This window comes from Pelodiscus sinensis, chromosome 11 (genome assembly GCF_049634645.1).
Source record: "Pelodiscus sinensis isolate JC-2024 chromosome 11, ASM4963464v1, whole genome shotgun sequence".
Lineage (NCBI taxonomy): Eukaryota > Metazoa > Chordata > Testudines > Trionychidae > Pelodiscus > Pelodiscus sinensis.
The window spans coordinates 26,853,509-26,868,956 of NC_134721.1; the positions used below are offsets into that span (position 1 = coordinate 26,853,509).

Here is a 15,448-nt window from a genome sequence, read left to right on the forward strand (position 1 = left end):
CTACCTTCCACACCATTATGAATTTGGTACCCATTCCTGGCACCACAACCGAAATTGGTGCCAAATATTATCAGTGCCTTGATTCTAGAATCCCTTCTTTGTGAGGGAGTGAGGATGGTGATAGCCAAACTCCCATGCTAGAGGTAGCCTGTTCACCTTCATGCCCCCCTGCCTGGGGGTAACACACTAGTAGGAAAGAGAGGTATTATGATAGCTGGTCTCTCCCACCAGGATACGTATTCTCCCTGTCAATGTTCTCACTACCTATGGCCTTACTGAACATGCTGGGTTATGCCACCAGATTACCTGCATCAAGTCTTGGGGTAGATCACCCTTTCCAACGAGACAAATTACATCATTTCAGCCAAGCCCATTAGGACAGCCACAAATATATGTAAAGTAGGAGAGGAAGAACTTCATTACAGGATGCTGTGGTTGCATTTGGCATGAGTTTGCATAGTAGCCATGAGGCCATGATGCCATTCCTAGGTGTTGCTCATAATTTTTAAAGGCAAAACAGTTGCTTCTTAGGCCAGGGGAAGAGTAAATCAAAATTTCCTTCCTCTTCTGCAAGTATAGCTGTTAAAATATACTTATGCATTCTAAAATCCAACCTCCATATATTCCTCAACAGCACACGTATTTATCTTCTTTGGAGGTCTTCCCAGTGTTTAACAAGAATTGGAATATATTCACTCAATACTGACACACAAAAAGTTGAAGTGCCTTGTCCCATGGCCCATAGTGTAATCCTGATAAAGTTGCTGAATGGCTATACAAAACTTTGTGAAACCAACATAAAATATCTTCTAACTCTACTCACAATCAAGTGTTCCATTAAGCACTACTTTTTTTTCAAAAAGCAAGGAGAATCCAAATGCTGCAATTACTTGAGCTTCTCCAACTATGATTGATGACCATAGCAGGCTATTTGCTACCAGACTGAAGAGATGACAGACCAAGTGGCAGTACCTCTACTTCTGTTCAAAGTGACCTGAATTAGAAATACATACATTTTTCTATGATACTAGTGATCAGAGATAGTGTGTTCACAAATGAGGTAAGGCAGGAGACATTTGCACTGAGATGTGGACAAATCTATTAAAGTCTGAGAAGCTCTGGGTCCTGTCCCCTCCCCCCTGCCGTCTGTACTGGATAGCTTGCTTTCAAAAGGTAGGAACCGCAGGGAGATAAATGGAGACAGTGCACTGATGCTACAGTTTGTATTTGTAAACTCTGGGGAACTTGTAATATGATTTTAATCCACAATGATATAGGCAGAAACTTACTCTAGACAAATAGATAAAAAGCCTTCTGTCCCAAAGTTCCTCACCATAGGTGAAATACATCATTTAACACTCACAGGTCTTATCAGAAAACATCTTTAATCAAAATATTTTACATGCAAGGTGCAATGGATACATAGTTGGTAAGCAGGATGGTGTAAACATGTACCTCCAGCATGTTTTTACATATGTACATTAGTCCACTTCTAAAGATGATTTTTCATCACTTTTTTGAATATCCAAAAGCTTCACAAACACTCCCTACTCAAGAGCTTACAGTCTAAATATGAAATACAACAAATGAAAACAAATTGAGAGGCGTAGGTAGCAAGTTACAGTAACATCCCACAATAATTCATACCAGCTGTATCCATATAGTAGTAATGTACAGGGGGAGTTAATTTTCCAAGATCAGCAATGCTTTTGGCCCATGTTTCTGCATCATCCTCCTACCCACAGGTGTTTGGTCAACAGTGAACTCCAACCCCTCATACTAGGCCTGCTCCACCCATTCCCTTCTAGGAATCATCTCATGCCTTACAACAGAAAAGGTTCTGAGGACTAGAATCTATTTCCACGGCCAGCACAAGTCATAAAGGAGAAAGCTCCATTCCAAAAGTCTTTAGGGAAACAATCATGGATATGCTTGGGCCTGGTCTCATGACATTCCTCTCAAAATTCCCTGGTGAGAGAAGAGAGTTCTTCTCCTGGCATGCTCTTTCTCTCCCCCCACAAATGTTATACCACCTTCAGTTTTTCTCCTGACCTAGCAGTCAGCTCTTCATCCCCATGAGGTGCCAAGGAGAGTGACAATACCTGGACCGCCATACTAGTTTAACAGGTACTGAATGTCATGTAATTAAGGGATCAGCTCATTGGAGGCTTACAAATCACATTTTTTAAAACTCCATGGAATAATTGCTCATATCAGCATGTACTATGAAAATGCTACTATTGTATTTATTACTATGAAGTACAGGTATGGACCTCGTTTGAGTGTAAGATTAGCTTGCACTGTATGGTTGTGACTTAGGTCAAACAATAGCCGAGGGATGTTTTTGTGGATGTTCTAAGTCTAGGCATCTCCATAATTTTTAGTTTAACAATTTTCTTCGTTTTACAGTATTTAATTTAACTTTTGCACTGTAAGGAAGCCACAATGTTGTAATGCATGTTCCTAGTAAGGATGTTAAAGAGCAGTTATTTGGCTAATCGTGTAGTCACTACAATTTGTATTGACTACACAATTAGTCAATAAGGGAACTGCTCTGCAGCAGGGGTAGCTCCCAGAGCCAGCTTGAGCAGGGACCAAGTCATCCCAGCTCGCACTGCTCTGGGGCCACTGCACCTCTACATTTTAAATATAGTAAGAGGCACCAGCTCTTAGCAGCAGTCCCTACTCTCGGTGGGGCCCAGCTTCCTGTTGAGCTGATAGAGGCAGCAGAGAGGGAGGGCAGGCAGCACCATGGAGACAGTGCTTATGGGTGAACTGGTTTCTGTTCCCCCCATCCTTGCTGTCTCTCATATAGAGGCAGCAAGTTGTGGGCGAGTGAGTAGTCGAGTACTCTGCTCGACTACTCACTCACATCCCTACTTCCTATTGTTTGATATGTGCCTTTTTGTAGTGGATGGGGGGAGAATTCTACTGGATTTTTCAGCATTCCACATTCGGGTCATGGCTACACTACATGAAAGAACAACACTGCCACAGTCCATCTTCCAGGGTTCCATTTAGCAGGTTTAGTAAAGACCTGCTAATTTGAACTGAGAGGACTCTCCTGTCATCAGTAGCAGTCCTGCTCCTCATAAGGAGTAAGGGAAGCCAATAGGATCATCGACTTCCTGCTGTGTGGACGGTGTGAAAACATGATTTAAGATACATCAACTCCAGCTACGTAATTAACGTAGGTTACTGGAGTTGCAGCTCTTAAGTCAAATTTCCCCTTTAGTGTAGGCCTGGCCTTGAAGCTGATAACCAGGAAAAAATACTCAAAGACATTATTATCAGGAATTGAGAGAAATTTACCAATGGAAACAAGGCTCATTTGTGAAACTGTATTAAATCTTTTGTTTACACAACCATTTCAGTTTCCATAACCAACATTTCAGAAAAAGGAAGGCTTGGATAGTAGGTGTTTGAATAATTAACCATTATTTCTTATAAGATATAATGTACATCCCAAATATTCTCCCACAAAACCAGGAAAGACTAGATTTGATATATCTAAACTGAGAAGTGTGAGCAAAAAATGATTTTTGTAAGAAAGCTTTCAGGCTTTCTTTATACATCATACAGAAAAAAAAATGAGCAAATCTAACTTTTAAAAATCTTTGCAAGTCACTTTTAAGTATTTCCTCCCAAAGAATTAGACACATATTACTTATGCGGAATGTTATTTTCTCATACATACACCCGAGCCCAGGAAGAGATTGTTCTTCAGAGGCCACTGCGGCTTCCCTGCAAGTCTAAAGTTGGCAAATTAAATTTAAAAAACTCCCTCCAACCCAAACTGATCTAAAACTTGTTGTATGTTTTGCAATGCTAGATACAGAATACAGATTGAGGCAGGAATCAATACTCAAAAGTAAATCTAGTTCTTACATATTTTAATTTTTAGTAAACTTGATACTGATTTATAGCAATGGACAACTGGTCTTTAAAATCTGATTTTTTCATTTTGAAGGTCAAGAAGCACCTTTAAATGGGCAAGTAAAATGTTTCCTAAACCATTTTAATCCTAAATTGAATATTGTTTTAGGCTTATTGTACAAGTATAATCAAATCTATTTAGAAAGTATCTTATCAAAAAAGTAGAAGCACACTAAATATGGAGCTTGCTAAAGCCCAGAGAAGTATCAGGAATGCTAAATGAAAAAGAATTTATATTTCTGAATATTTAGGGGACACTCGTCCTGCACTGAAAATAGTTTTAATTTATTTCATTCAACATAAGAAATTTGCTTACTCTCCTTTATGTCCTATTCTGAATTATACAAACAGGGTTCAGAGTACGTGTCCTTTTATAGAAATCAGATTAGATTCGTACATCTGTAACAAAATAATCTCTTAATCAATTAAAAACACTTATAAAAAGGGTATGATAATCTAGCTTTCTTTTTAAGACACTTTCATCTGTTTTACATATATTTGGATTTCCTGTTAGTGTAGATAAAAAAAGAGAAAGGAGAACTACCTCATGCAAATGTTAAGGTCAGACAAAATGCTCAATAAGAAATTTATAATCGAAGTGACAGGCATGTGAATTTTCCAGTAATCAGTCTAGCTTCCTTCTTTATTATAAAGTTACATAAAAGTTGGGATACAAGTTCTCCTAAAGTGAACAAATTCCTTGTTTAAAGGCCCAGAACAAATGCCATGCAAATAATAGTCTATTTCCACTTCAGATCACATATTAATGCTATATGATCAGAGGGATGAGAGACGCTTGGTAAGGCCTGATGCGTGGTAACTTCTTCATGACTTGGCAATGGAATTACCTGTTCAACCTCTAAAGCATTTATGTCAATGAAAATGTAGTCCAGGCATCCATGAAACCCACCAACATAATTTGTATAAGCAGGTTCTCCGCAAGCACTTTGCAGTTTGAAAGGATGAGTTAGAGACATATTGCATCTTTCTTCTTCTCCATTGGAGATCCAGTCTTCATGATCCTCAGAAATATTGCCACTATTGATAAAACTATACATTCCAGTTGAAGGTGTACTATTAAAATCCCCACAGAATATAACAGGTATGCCAGGATACAGATCACATGTAACATACCTAATGTGAGATAAAGCTACAGCAACTTGGATGAGACGGATGTTTCCACCTATAAACATAAAAGCATATTACATATTCTATTTATGCAGTAGTTTTAAATGAGTTTTATAAACCACTGCTCTCTGAGTTGGCAGGAATTTACATTTAAAAACTGTTAAAATTTAAGTACACAATCATAGGAACTATGCCCCATTAAACATACCCCAGCAATTTTCCCTGGCAAGGAAGAGTGAATCTAGAGAAACTAAATAACTGCTTTGCAAAGGACTGAGCCTTTCACCCTTGCCCAGTATATCAGTCCATCCCTTGATCTAATTGGCCACTGGTTTCATCCCATTATCTCAGTGTTTTTTGGGGTTTTTTTTTTTTGTTCTAATATCAAGTAGGAACACCAAGAAACAAGATAATCTCCACTCCTTGTTTGGGCCTACAAGGAATACTTGATCTCGGAGCCCCAATTTGCTTCCTCTGTGGTCAATACCACAACCTGGTTCCATCAATTACAGTGAGGACAGAGGGAACCACACTCTGTAAACCAGGGATGGGCAAAAGGGCCTTTGTGGGCCGGATCCGGCCCGCAGGGGCCCTGTGGGCAGGGGAGCACGCAAAGCCTCCTCCCACCCTGCTAGGAGCACATGGTGCTTTGAAGCGCCGTGCACTGCTCGCAGGGTGGGAGGAGGCTTCCCACTGCCCCCAGACCCTGATTGGCTAAGCCTCTTCCAGGGCATGGGTGCCCAGTGGAGGGGGGGGGGGGAAGAGGGCAAAGCCCTGCCCCTTCTGGGGTGGCCCAGGGCTATTTCAAAAATTTTTGAAGTGGCCCCAGGCAAAAATTATTGCCCACCCCTGCTGTAAACCCATCTATATTAGCAAATTTGAAATTGGGGATTAAACATATAATCCAATAACCTTTACTTCCGCTATATTCTGAACATTACCAAGCAAGATTACGGAAATCCTCACTTCCACAAGGAATTGTAAGAAATAGTGAGAAATTCTTCAATTCAGAAAAGTGTGAAATAGAAATTCTAGTTGTGTAAGGAAAAGGTTACTAAATCTAGCTAATAATATATACTTATAAAATCAGCAATTACCTTTTGGATGCCAGTACAGGTGAGTATTGGCTACACAAATCTTCCTTGAAGGATCAATTGTAGACTGAAGAACTGAAACCTGCACGAAACAGCACTCGTTTACAAAATGTTAAATCAATATGCTTTAAAGACCTCAGAGAGATCCTATGTAGAATTATGCCTTATAAATGATTAATCAGCTTGTACCATGGTGACAATCCAATTCACATTTTTATTAAAATGCAGGACAATGTAGCACTTTAAAGACTAACAAGATGGTTTATTAGATGATGAGCTTTCGTGGGCCAGACCCACTTCCTCAGCTGACATTATAAGATATATCCATGCCAGATGTGCTAAGGATTCATATGTCCCTTCATGCTTCAATCATCATTCAAGAGGAAAGGAGTCCAAAACAGTGTAGATCAATGCATATTCATTTTCATTAGCTAAGTCAGATGCCACTAACAGAAAGTTGATTTTCTTTTCTGATTTTGATCTGAGGAAGTGGGTCTGGCCCACGAAAGCTCATCATCTAATAAACCATCTTGTTAGTCTTTAAAGTGCTACATTGTCCTGCATTTTGCTTCAACTACCCCAGACTAACACGGCTACATTTCTATCACTATTCTACATTTTTATTAGGCCTAATAAGCACTTTTTAAAACAGTAACAGAATACCATTTAAATATTTTTGAATGTTTTGTACATTTTCAAATATACTGATTTAAATTACAAGACAATACAAATTCTACAGTGCTTTTATATTTTTTGTATTGTAAATATTTACAATGCAAAAAGCTAGTCTTTAATACTGTCATTTTACAAGTACTCTCTTGTGTAAATCTCTTTATATAAAAGTTGAACTTACAAATGTAGAATTAGATACCAAAAAATTAAACAAAACAATGTTAAACTTTATAGAGCCTACAAGTCCACTCAAACCTACTTTTTGTTTAGGCAATTACTCAGACAAACAAACATAGTTACAATTTGCAGGTGATAACCTGCATCTTGTTTACAATGTCATTTAAAAGTGACAACAGGCACTTACATGGCACTGTTGTAGCTGACATTATAAGATATATCCATGCCAGATGTGCTAAGGATTCATATGTCCCTTCATGCTTCAATCATCATTCAAGAGGAAAGGAGTCCAAAACAGTGTAGATCAATGCATATTCATTTTCATTAGCTAAGTCAGATGCCACTAACAGAAAGTTGATTTTCTTTTCTGGTTGTTCAGAGTGATGTTTATCAGGTAACTGTTTACTCGTTCACATCACTAGTAGCTATCTTCAGAAATCTCATGTTGGTACCTTCTTTGTGTATTATCAAATCTGCAGCGTAAGTGTTCTTAGAACAAACACGTGCTAGCTCACTATCTGACATACATAGCAGAAAGAATATGGGTAAAAAAGAGCAGAAGACATACAATTCTCCTCCAATGAGTTCAACCACAAACTTAATTTTTTTTTAAAACGAGTGTCATCATCATTGAAGTATATTCTCTGGAAACGTGGCTGAAGTATGAATGGACATATGAATATTTAGTGTAACTGGAAAGTAAATACCTTGCAATGCCAGCTATGAAAGTACCATGTGAACACCTATTCTCACTTTCTGGTGACATTGTAAACAAGAAACAGACAGCATTATCTTCCATAAATATAAACACACTTGATTATCTGATTGCCTGAAGAAGTAGGATCCAGTGGACTTCTAGGCACTCACATTTTGCTTTTGAGAGCAGCTATGCAAAAAAGGAAAAAAAAAAATCTACATTTGTAAGTAGCACATTCATGATAGATTGCACTTCAGTACTTGTGTAAGTAAGGTGAATGGAGAAATAGTTGATCATTTTTATGGTGCAACCATATGCAAAAAAATATAAAGTGATTACTGCAGTTTGTATTCTGTGTTAAACTGATTTAAGGTACATTTGAAATGTAGAGAAACATCCAAAATATTTTATATTTGCTATTCTATTAACAATTAAAACCGTGGTTAATCAACAACCCTAATTTTTAATGCATCTTTCTACACATTTTGAATATTAGTCAAATATAATAAACAGGCTTTGAAACATATACGTGACAGGATATAGCCATTGTGTATTAGATACACATGCCATCATAACATTTATCTTGCAAAAAAGGCCACAACTCCTGACAATTATAGAACTTTCAGTTCCAGAACTAGTACAGGTGGAGCCTCCCTGATCCGGCTCCCTCACAACCTGGTGTTCCTGTTTTCCTAACCAGGGAAGGCCAGGGGAGGGCAACATCTCCACTGGCTCTCTCCCCAGCTACTTGCCCTGCTGCCCTGCCCCCTGCCTGTGGCAACCAAGTAACCCTAGGAGCTTGGGTGGCCCCACCAGCTGTGAGCTCTGCTGCACCCCCTCCTTCTCCCTCTGGCTCTGGGCTCAGAACTCCTGCCATCGTGGGCTCCAGTGGCCCTGCTGGCTTCCAGCCCAGCTGGCTGCAGGCATTGGAGCCCTGTATAGGGATGTTAAATAGAGATTAGTAAGCTAATCAAGTAGTGGATGCAATCTGCATTAACTACTCAATTAGAAGAAAATGGGGTTCGCTGCGGCTCTACGTTTTAAATTGAGTAAGAGCTGCCAAGATCGTGCCTAGGATAGCTAAGTCCTGGGTCGCTTCCAGTCCCAGACAGCTGTGGCTCTGCCTTTTAAATGTAGAAAGAGCCTGGCGGCTCTCACTACATTTAAAAGCATAGGCACAGCATCTGGGATCCAGCAGTCCTGGGTCACGCCCCCTGCGCCTCTGCCTCCCCACAGACAGTGCTGGGAGGGGAGGGAGGAAAATCGGCATTTAAGCCAGCTCCCGTTCCCCCCAGCACCAGCTTCTGCTTCCGCCTTGCTGCCTCTGATACAGACGCAGCAGAGGTGGGGGAGTGACTAGTCGAATAGTGACTCAACTTCTTGACTAGTCGCTTACATTCCTGGGCTCTGCTACCCAGCCAGTCGCCTCTGCTCCCAGCTGCTGGCAACCTCTGTGCTGGGGTTCTCTAGTCCAGCAACATCAGTGGTCCTTCTGCAGAAGAAGTTCAACTTGTACCAGTGTTTGTAAAGTAACTCATTTGACAAATCCCAGAAAAATAAATGTTTGCCAAATACTACTTTACCAGCTTTGCCTATCAAGTCTCCTGCTTTTGCTTTTTTTTTCTTCTGCATTTCACTGTTTCTTGTAAGAGACCTTGGTGTAGCTTTTCCTAATTAAGAAATCACTTTAATATGGTTTGAAGGCAGAAAGAAATCAAAGAAAATACATATATTATTTAAAATTAGCTGGACCACATTTGTATCAAGCTTACATTATACAGGGAAGAAATCAGGGGAAGGGAACTAACATTGGCCCCACACACTCATTTAGGTGAACGGCAACTGAACCGCACAGACTGTGACCCTACCAACTATCAAAACATAAGAATGACCGTACTGGGTAAGACCAAGGTCATCTAGCCCAGTAGCCTGTCTGCCGACAGTGGCTAATACCAGGTGCCCCGGAGGGAGTGGACCGAAGACAATGATCAAGCGATTTGTCTCCTGCCATCCGTCTGCAGCCTCTGATAGAGGCCAGGGACACCATTCCTACCCCCTGGCTAATAGCCTTTTATGGACCTAACCTCTATGAATTTATCTAACCTCTTTAAACTCTGTTACAGTTCTAGCCTTCACAGCCTCCTCCGCATTTGTTTGTTTTACACATTAAGCAACTTGAGATTATACTTAATTCTCCATACCGGCCATAATTTGCACATAGTTCATACTCTACTCCCAACTCTGCCTGAGCTACTTTTACTCTACTGCTGCTCTTTTACTCTACTGCTGCTGTCATTTCTTTCTCATTTCACCAGTAGTTCTATAGCATCCCTCCTCTTAAACAGCAACTGTGCCTCACACCTCGATTTCCTGGGGGTTGGACACACTCAATTTGTGGGACAGAGCTGCCGTACAAGCGCGGTTGGTACCTGCAGCACGGAGGATCTCTGAAGCACTTTTTCCTGGGCTAAGGGGTAGGGAGCTAACTTGTCGTGCAGATCCTTATGCAGCGGGTCGGAGAGCAGAGCCTCACTGAAAGCAATATCATGCTCGCTAAGCAGGCTGAACTTATCCCTGCGGTAGAACGTGGCCAAGCCCTCATGCTGCTTCTCCTTGATTCTGAAGAGCCCCTCGAGGCCGAAGGCGTCCAGCGCCGGGGCCAAGCTATCGGCGAAGACGGACTTGTCCACCTCCTGCAAACAGATGAGGTCAGCGCTGTAGCCAGCCAGCTCCTTCTTGAGCAGGTTCTGCCGGTAGTCGAGCTCCAGCGCGTAGGGCGCGCAGTAAGGGTAGAGCACGGTCCGCGAGTGCTCAGTCTGAGCATAGATGTCGGCCAGAACGTTGTAGGAGACGGTGCGGATTAAGCCTTCCCCGGACACCTTCTTGGTGTACAGATGCCGGGAGTCGAAGGTACAAGCGCCGGGCCCGGCCTCCACGGGTCCGCTGCTCTCCACCTCCCGTGGGAGCCCGTAGCGCTGCTGGCTGTTGCCCGGCGTGCAGTGGAGCTTGAGGCGCAGTCCTATATGCGCGTTGGTCGGCGTGAAGACGCGCTCGCTGACTGGGGCTTCCAGCCAGGCAGCGCCCCCCGGGGAGGGCTCGTCCCCGCCGCCTCCTGGCTGCTCCCGGTACCAGCGAAAGAGGCAGTGCTGGGGCGCGCCGAACTCGGTGCGGATCTTGGGGCAGACCGGGAAGCCGGCGAGTAGCGAGCGGGGCAGCTGGAGCTCGGCGATGGAGGGCGGGTTCCGCTCCACCTGGTACTTGACTTCGCCGATCTGCAGCACGGCGCCGTCCTGCCAGGCCTCGGCATTGGGCACGTCCTCCGCCACGGCCTCCCCGTCGCGCGCGAAGAGGCGCACGGCAAGCGGCGCTGCCGACACCGGCTCCCCGGCCGGGCCCGCCTCCGCCCGCGCTTTCTTGCTCTTCTTGGCCGCCTTGGCGTGGCCCTTGCCGGCATTGGTGGCGATGCGGGCCAGCGCCCGGCCCAGCGGCTCCGTCTGGTCCCGCTGCATGTGCTTGGCGCTCCCGTCACTCAGCACGAACCACAGGCTCAGCTTCGGCTCCGACGGGACGCAGCGCACCACGGCCCGCTCCATGGTCCCAGGCGGTTCTCCGCAGGCAGAGCCGAAGGGAACCGCGCCGCCGCTGCTGGCGAAAACGGCCGATCGGCAGCGGAGCCTCCTCGGCCCGGCAGCGGCTCGTAGCTCCCTACACAGAAAGCTCCACATGAACCAGCCAGCCCGGCAACCACCATTCATCGGCCGCGGCTGAGTTCCGGCTCCGGGCCACGCGCCAAGGCAGTTTCACATTGGTGACAGCACATTCGCTTCTGATTGCCCGGAAACCCACGCCGGGGAAAAGCCAAGCGACGCGGCGCAAGGGTGGATGGGTACTTGGCAGAGCCATCGACCGGAAGTGACGAGAGGCAAGGCCCAAGCGGAGGGAATGCATTTGTGATTGGCGGCAGAAGTGCTGACTGTTTGCTTCCTGTAGAGAGCTGCCTTCCGTGAATGCAGGGAGAAGCGGGAGCCACGTGCTGCTGGAGTCTTTCTAGGGTTATGGGCGCGTTTGTAGCCCTCAGAGCCTCATTTAAGTGGTTTCCTTGCAGAAAATAAGCTGAGTTCTTTGAGGCTGTCCAAGGAATTGCCCTTTTTTGTTTCTCCCAGGGGCTGTGTCTACGTTGGCATGATTTTGCGTAAAAGCATGCTTCCTGTCTACACCGGCGGGAGTTCTTGCACAAGAACACTGAGTTCTAATGTGTGAAATCAGTGCTTATTGTGCAAGAACTATGATGTGCCTGCTCAGGAAAAAGCCCTCTTGTGCAACTCTTCTTGCCAGTGTAGACAGGCAATATGAATTTATTGCGCAAGAAAGCCCGATAGCTAAAATGGCCATTGGAGCTTTCTTGCACAAGAGAGCGTCTACGCTGGCACAGATGCTTTTGTGCAAAAGCACATATCCTGCACAAAAGCACATGCCAGTGTAGACTCTTGCGCAAATACTTTAATGCAAAAACTCTTGCGTTAAAAGTATTTGCACAAAATCTTGCCGAAGCAGATGTAGCCAAGATGTCAGGCTTCTGTGGGGGCTGTGCCTGTTATCAGTTCTTGTCAGTCCCTTTTCCCAGGGGTAAGCAGCTGGGAGAGTTTGGATAAAGTAGGTTAACTAAAGACAAAGTATCTCTGATATTAATGGCAAAATCCTACACTCCCAGAAGAAGAGCATTTAAAGCAGTGTCTCTCAAAGTGGGCTGCCAACCTGCTCTGGGAAAGCTGCTAATACAACCACCATGATTTGTGGCTTTGATTGGCTCCAGTTCACTCTTTCCAGTGGCAGCCTCTTGGCTGGAAACGGTGACCTGGAACCAATGGTAGATGTGAGGCTCCATGGTTGTAAAGCTTCTAAAGAAAGCTGAGCAGCCTGTTAGCCGCTTTCCCAAAGCAGGCCTGCAACCTACCTTGAGGAATACTGTTTTAAATACTTACTATAATGAACCACCAAGAAGGGATTCACTGTCTGAAATAAGTGAGATGTGAAAAGAGGAAGATGCCTAAGAAATTTCAGACTTTTATAATGCATTCTGAACTATAATAGCAAATGTCACTGAGGTTTGAGGATTGAATTTGTTTTCTATTTACCCGATTCAGCATGTTTCATATTTGTTGAAAAAGAGAGAAAATTGAGAACAATTAAAAATAGAATAGTTTAGTTACTTTAAGGTGTCATATCTGTAAACAGCCATTTAAAAAATAATTATTTGTAAAGTTAAATTTGTAATTTATCTATTTGTAATTAGACCTCAGTCCTGTAAGCTGCCTTTGTGTGATCATTAAAGTTTGCTTACAGGGAAGTAGTTGCAATGTCAAGAAGGCCTTGGGTAAATCATTTCACTTCTCAGTGCCTCAGTTCCCCTATCTGTAAAATAGGGGAGAATGATCCTTGGTAAAGCCCTTTTAGATCTAATGATAACCTGTATAAGAACTAGATAGTGCTATATATTATCACAGTGGGGTCTTGGTAAGTCAGCACTTCCTTGTATCAAAGGTCTAATTTGTGGTTCACTTAACTTTATTGGTGAAGATAACTGTAAGATATCAGTTATGTAGCAACCTCACAATCCTTTTTTTATGAATTTAACCTTACAATGATCAAGTAAGATAGGAAAATACTGTTATTTCTATTGTTTTGATAGAAACTGAGGCACAGATCTTCACTGTATTAATGTACCTAAATTCCCATAGAATAATGGGAGTTAGATGACTAAATACTGTACCTTTGAAGATCTGGGACAGAGATGTATGCCTTGTCTATACTAGAAAGGGTTTGCACCAATTTCCTAATTTAAAATAAGGACATTTTTGCCAGTTTAATGAATTTACTTCAAGTCTTTTGCTGGCATAGCTATTTTATTTAGAGCTGTGATTTTTTTTCATGCTTCTAACCAACATAGCTATTCTGGCAGAACTTTTTAAGTGTAGATCAGCTTTAAGTGGTTTGACCACAGTCATGCAATAGGACTGTGGCAGAGCAGGAAACTGAATCTAACTTTTTTTAAGTCCCAGGTTAGCACACTAACCACTGGATCATCCTTCCTCTCTGAATAAAAATAAAGTTGATTATGTATTTTTATAGAGTTAGTCCTAATATATTGTAAAAGAAAACCAAGTTCTGATTCATTAAGTGAAACACCCCCACCCTCCAAGCACCTGTATTAGCTTAAGGGCTTCAGTCATGCAGTTCATTGTGGGATTAGGGCTTGCATGCTTCAATATTTGCAATATATAGTCCTAAAATTAAACTGTTTAAATGACCTTGTCCTATAAATGAGACAAGGAGTGTGTGAAAATCATTTGCAGACTCCTAATATCTTGAGACCCAGCTATCTAGTATTTTGATTCTTAATTAATACATTCACCCATGTATAGAGAAGATACATTCTTTTTGTCAGTTTAATCATTAGTTAGTAGCTTGCACACATCTCTGAGTGCACTGAAATTTATTTTTATGTACAGAGTTGAATATGTTGTGTAACCAGCTGAATTACATGAAATAGCAGTATTCTACGTGCAGGATACAGATGTGTAAGTATATCCCCCGGACATACAACGATAGAGCACAGAAGACTGTACAGTAGTTCTGTCTTTAAGGGGAGACTTCTGGACTTTGCAGTGATGGGATCTAGTGAAGTGGCTGTTAACTTGGGGGTGAAAGAAGCCCAATAACCTGCATGGAGCTGACATTCCCAGTATGCGCTTGTTTAGCAATTCAACTCCCCGCTAGTGTTGGTAGAACAGCTTCCTGCCCCGCATATACCTCTCTCCCCGCCCGGCCCTGGTAATAAGCCCATGAGCCGCAGCAGGCAGAACTTGGAGGCCACCTGCGCGTCACGCTCGTCGTCATGGCAACCGCGTTGTTGATCGTGGCAGCGAGCGCCACCTTCTGAGGAGCTGGGCGCTTTCGCCGCTGCAACCGTCCACGCCCGCTCTCCTGCCGGCGTTTGCCCTCCAGGGACGACGGGACCCCGGCCCCAGGCATCGGAGCGAGGTGAGAAGGGCGAGGCACCGGGACCACCCACTCCTTCCGCTGCTGCGCTGCCCTCTCCTGGGGCAGGCAGCGGGTGTGGGGGGATGACAGGCGGCGCTGCTCTCCCAGGTGCCGGGGCAGCAGTAAGGGAGGGGGCTGCGCTGCCCTCCCCAGGGCAGAATGCAGGGGACACATGAAAGGGGGAACAGGAGATGTTAGGTTTATATACATGAATTTTGATGGTAACTTTTCCAAATCTACTTTTAATCCTGAATTTTTGTGGGCCTTGAGTTACAGTCCAAATTCACCCCTTCCCCTGGCTTTGCTTTGTGTACGTCTACACTGGCATTATTTCGAAATAACTTAGTCCATGTCTACACAGCAGCAGTTATTTCGAAATAGTGTGGAAATACTGTCAAGCTGGAGGACTTCCTATTCGGCCTCCTGTAACCCTCATTGTAGGAGGAGTAAGGGAAGTCGGAGGAAGAGTGCTCTGTTTCAAAATAAGTGCTGTGTGGACGCTCCTAATTTCGAAATAAGCTACACCCGTGGTCACCAACCCGTTGATTGTGATTGACCGGGTCCGGCCCGAGGTATTCTGGCGGCACAGGTGCACGGCATCGCCCCTGAGCGCGCAGCGCATGCGCAGACCCACCCATGGGGAGCGGGCCTGCCCCTGTAGGGTGCTCAGGCCTGCCCCTGGGGTGCAAGGTGCATGCGCAGC

General features: G+C 43.7%; 2 protein-coding genes across 3 annotated transcripts in view; one reads left to right on the forward strand and one right to left on the reverse strand.

Annotated features, from left to right (window-relative positions):
• Positions 1-1,368: 1,368 nt before the first annotated feature.
• On the reverse strand, positions 1,369-11,535 carry PDE12 (phosphodiesterase 12). The gene is made up of 3 exons (XM_006130903.4): positions 10,134-11,535; positions 6,162-6,240; positions 1,369-5,119 (listed from the first exon to the last, which is right to left on the reverse strand). The coding sequence occupies exons 1-3, from the start codon at positions 11,457-11,459 to the stop codon at positions 4,677-4,679; spliced, it is 1,848 nt and encodes a 615-aa protein (XP_006130965.2). The 5' UTR covers positions 11,460-11,535; the 3' UTR covers positions 1,369-4,676.
• Positions 11,536-13,751: 2,216 nt separating this feature from the next.
• The window catches only part of DNAH12 (dynein axonemal heavy chain 12), a 235,540-nt gene continuing 233,843 nt past the window's right edge, over positions 13,752-15,448 (forward strand). Inside the window, exon 1 of one of the 2 annotated variants that reach the window (XM_025188576.2) lies at positions 13,752-14,745. The gene's annotated coding sequence lies outside the window, so the exon portion shown is untranslated. The remainder of the gene's footprint in view (positions 14,746-15,448) is intronic. The other variant, XM_014577420.3, reaches the window with a different exon arrangement.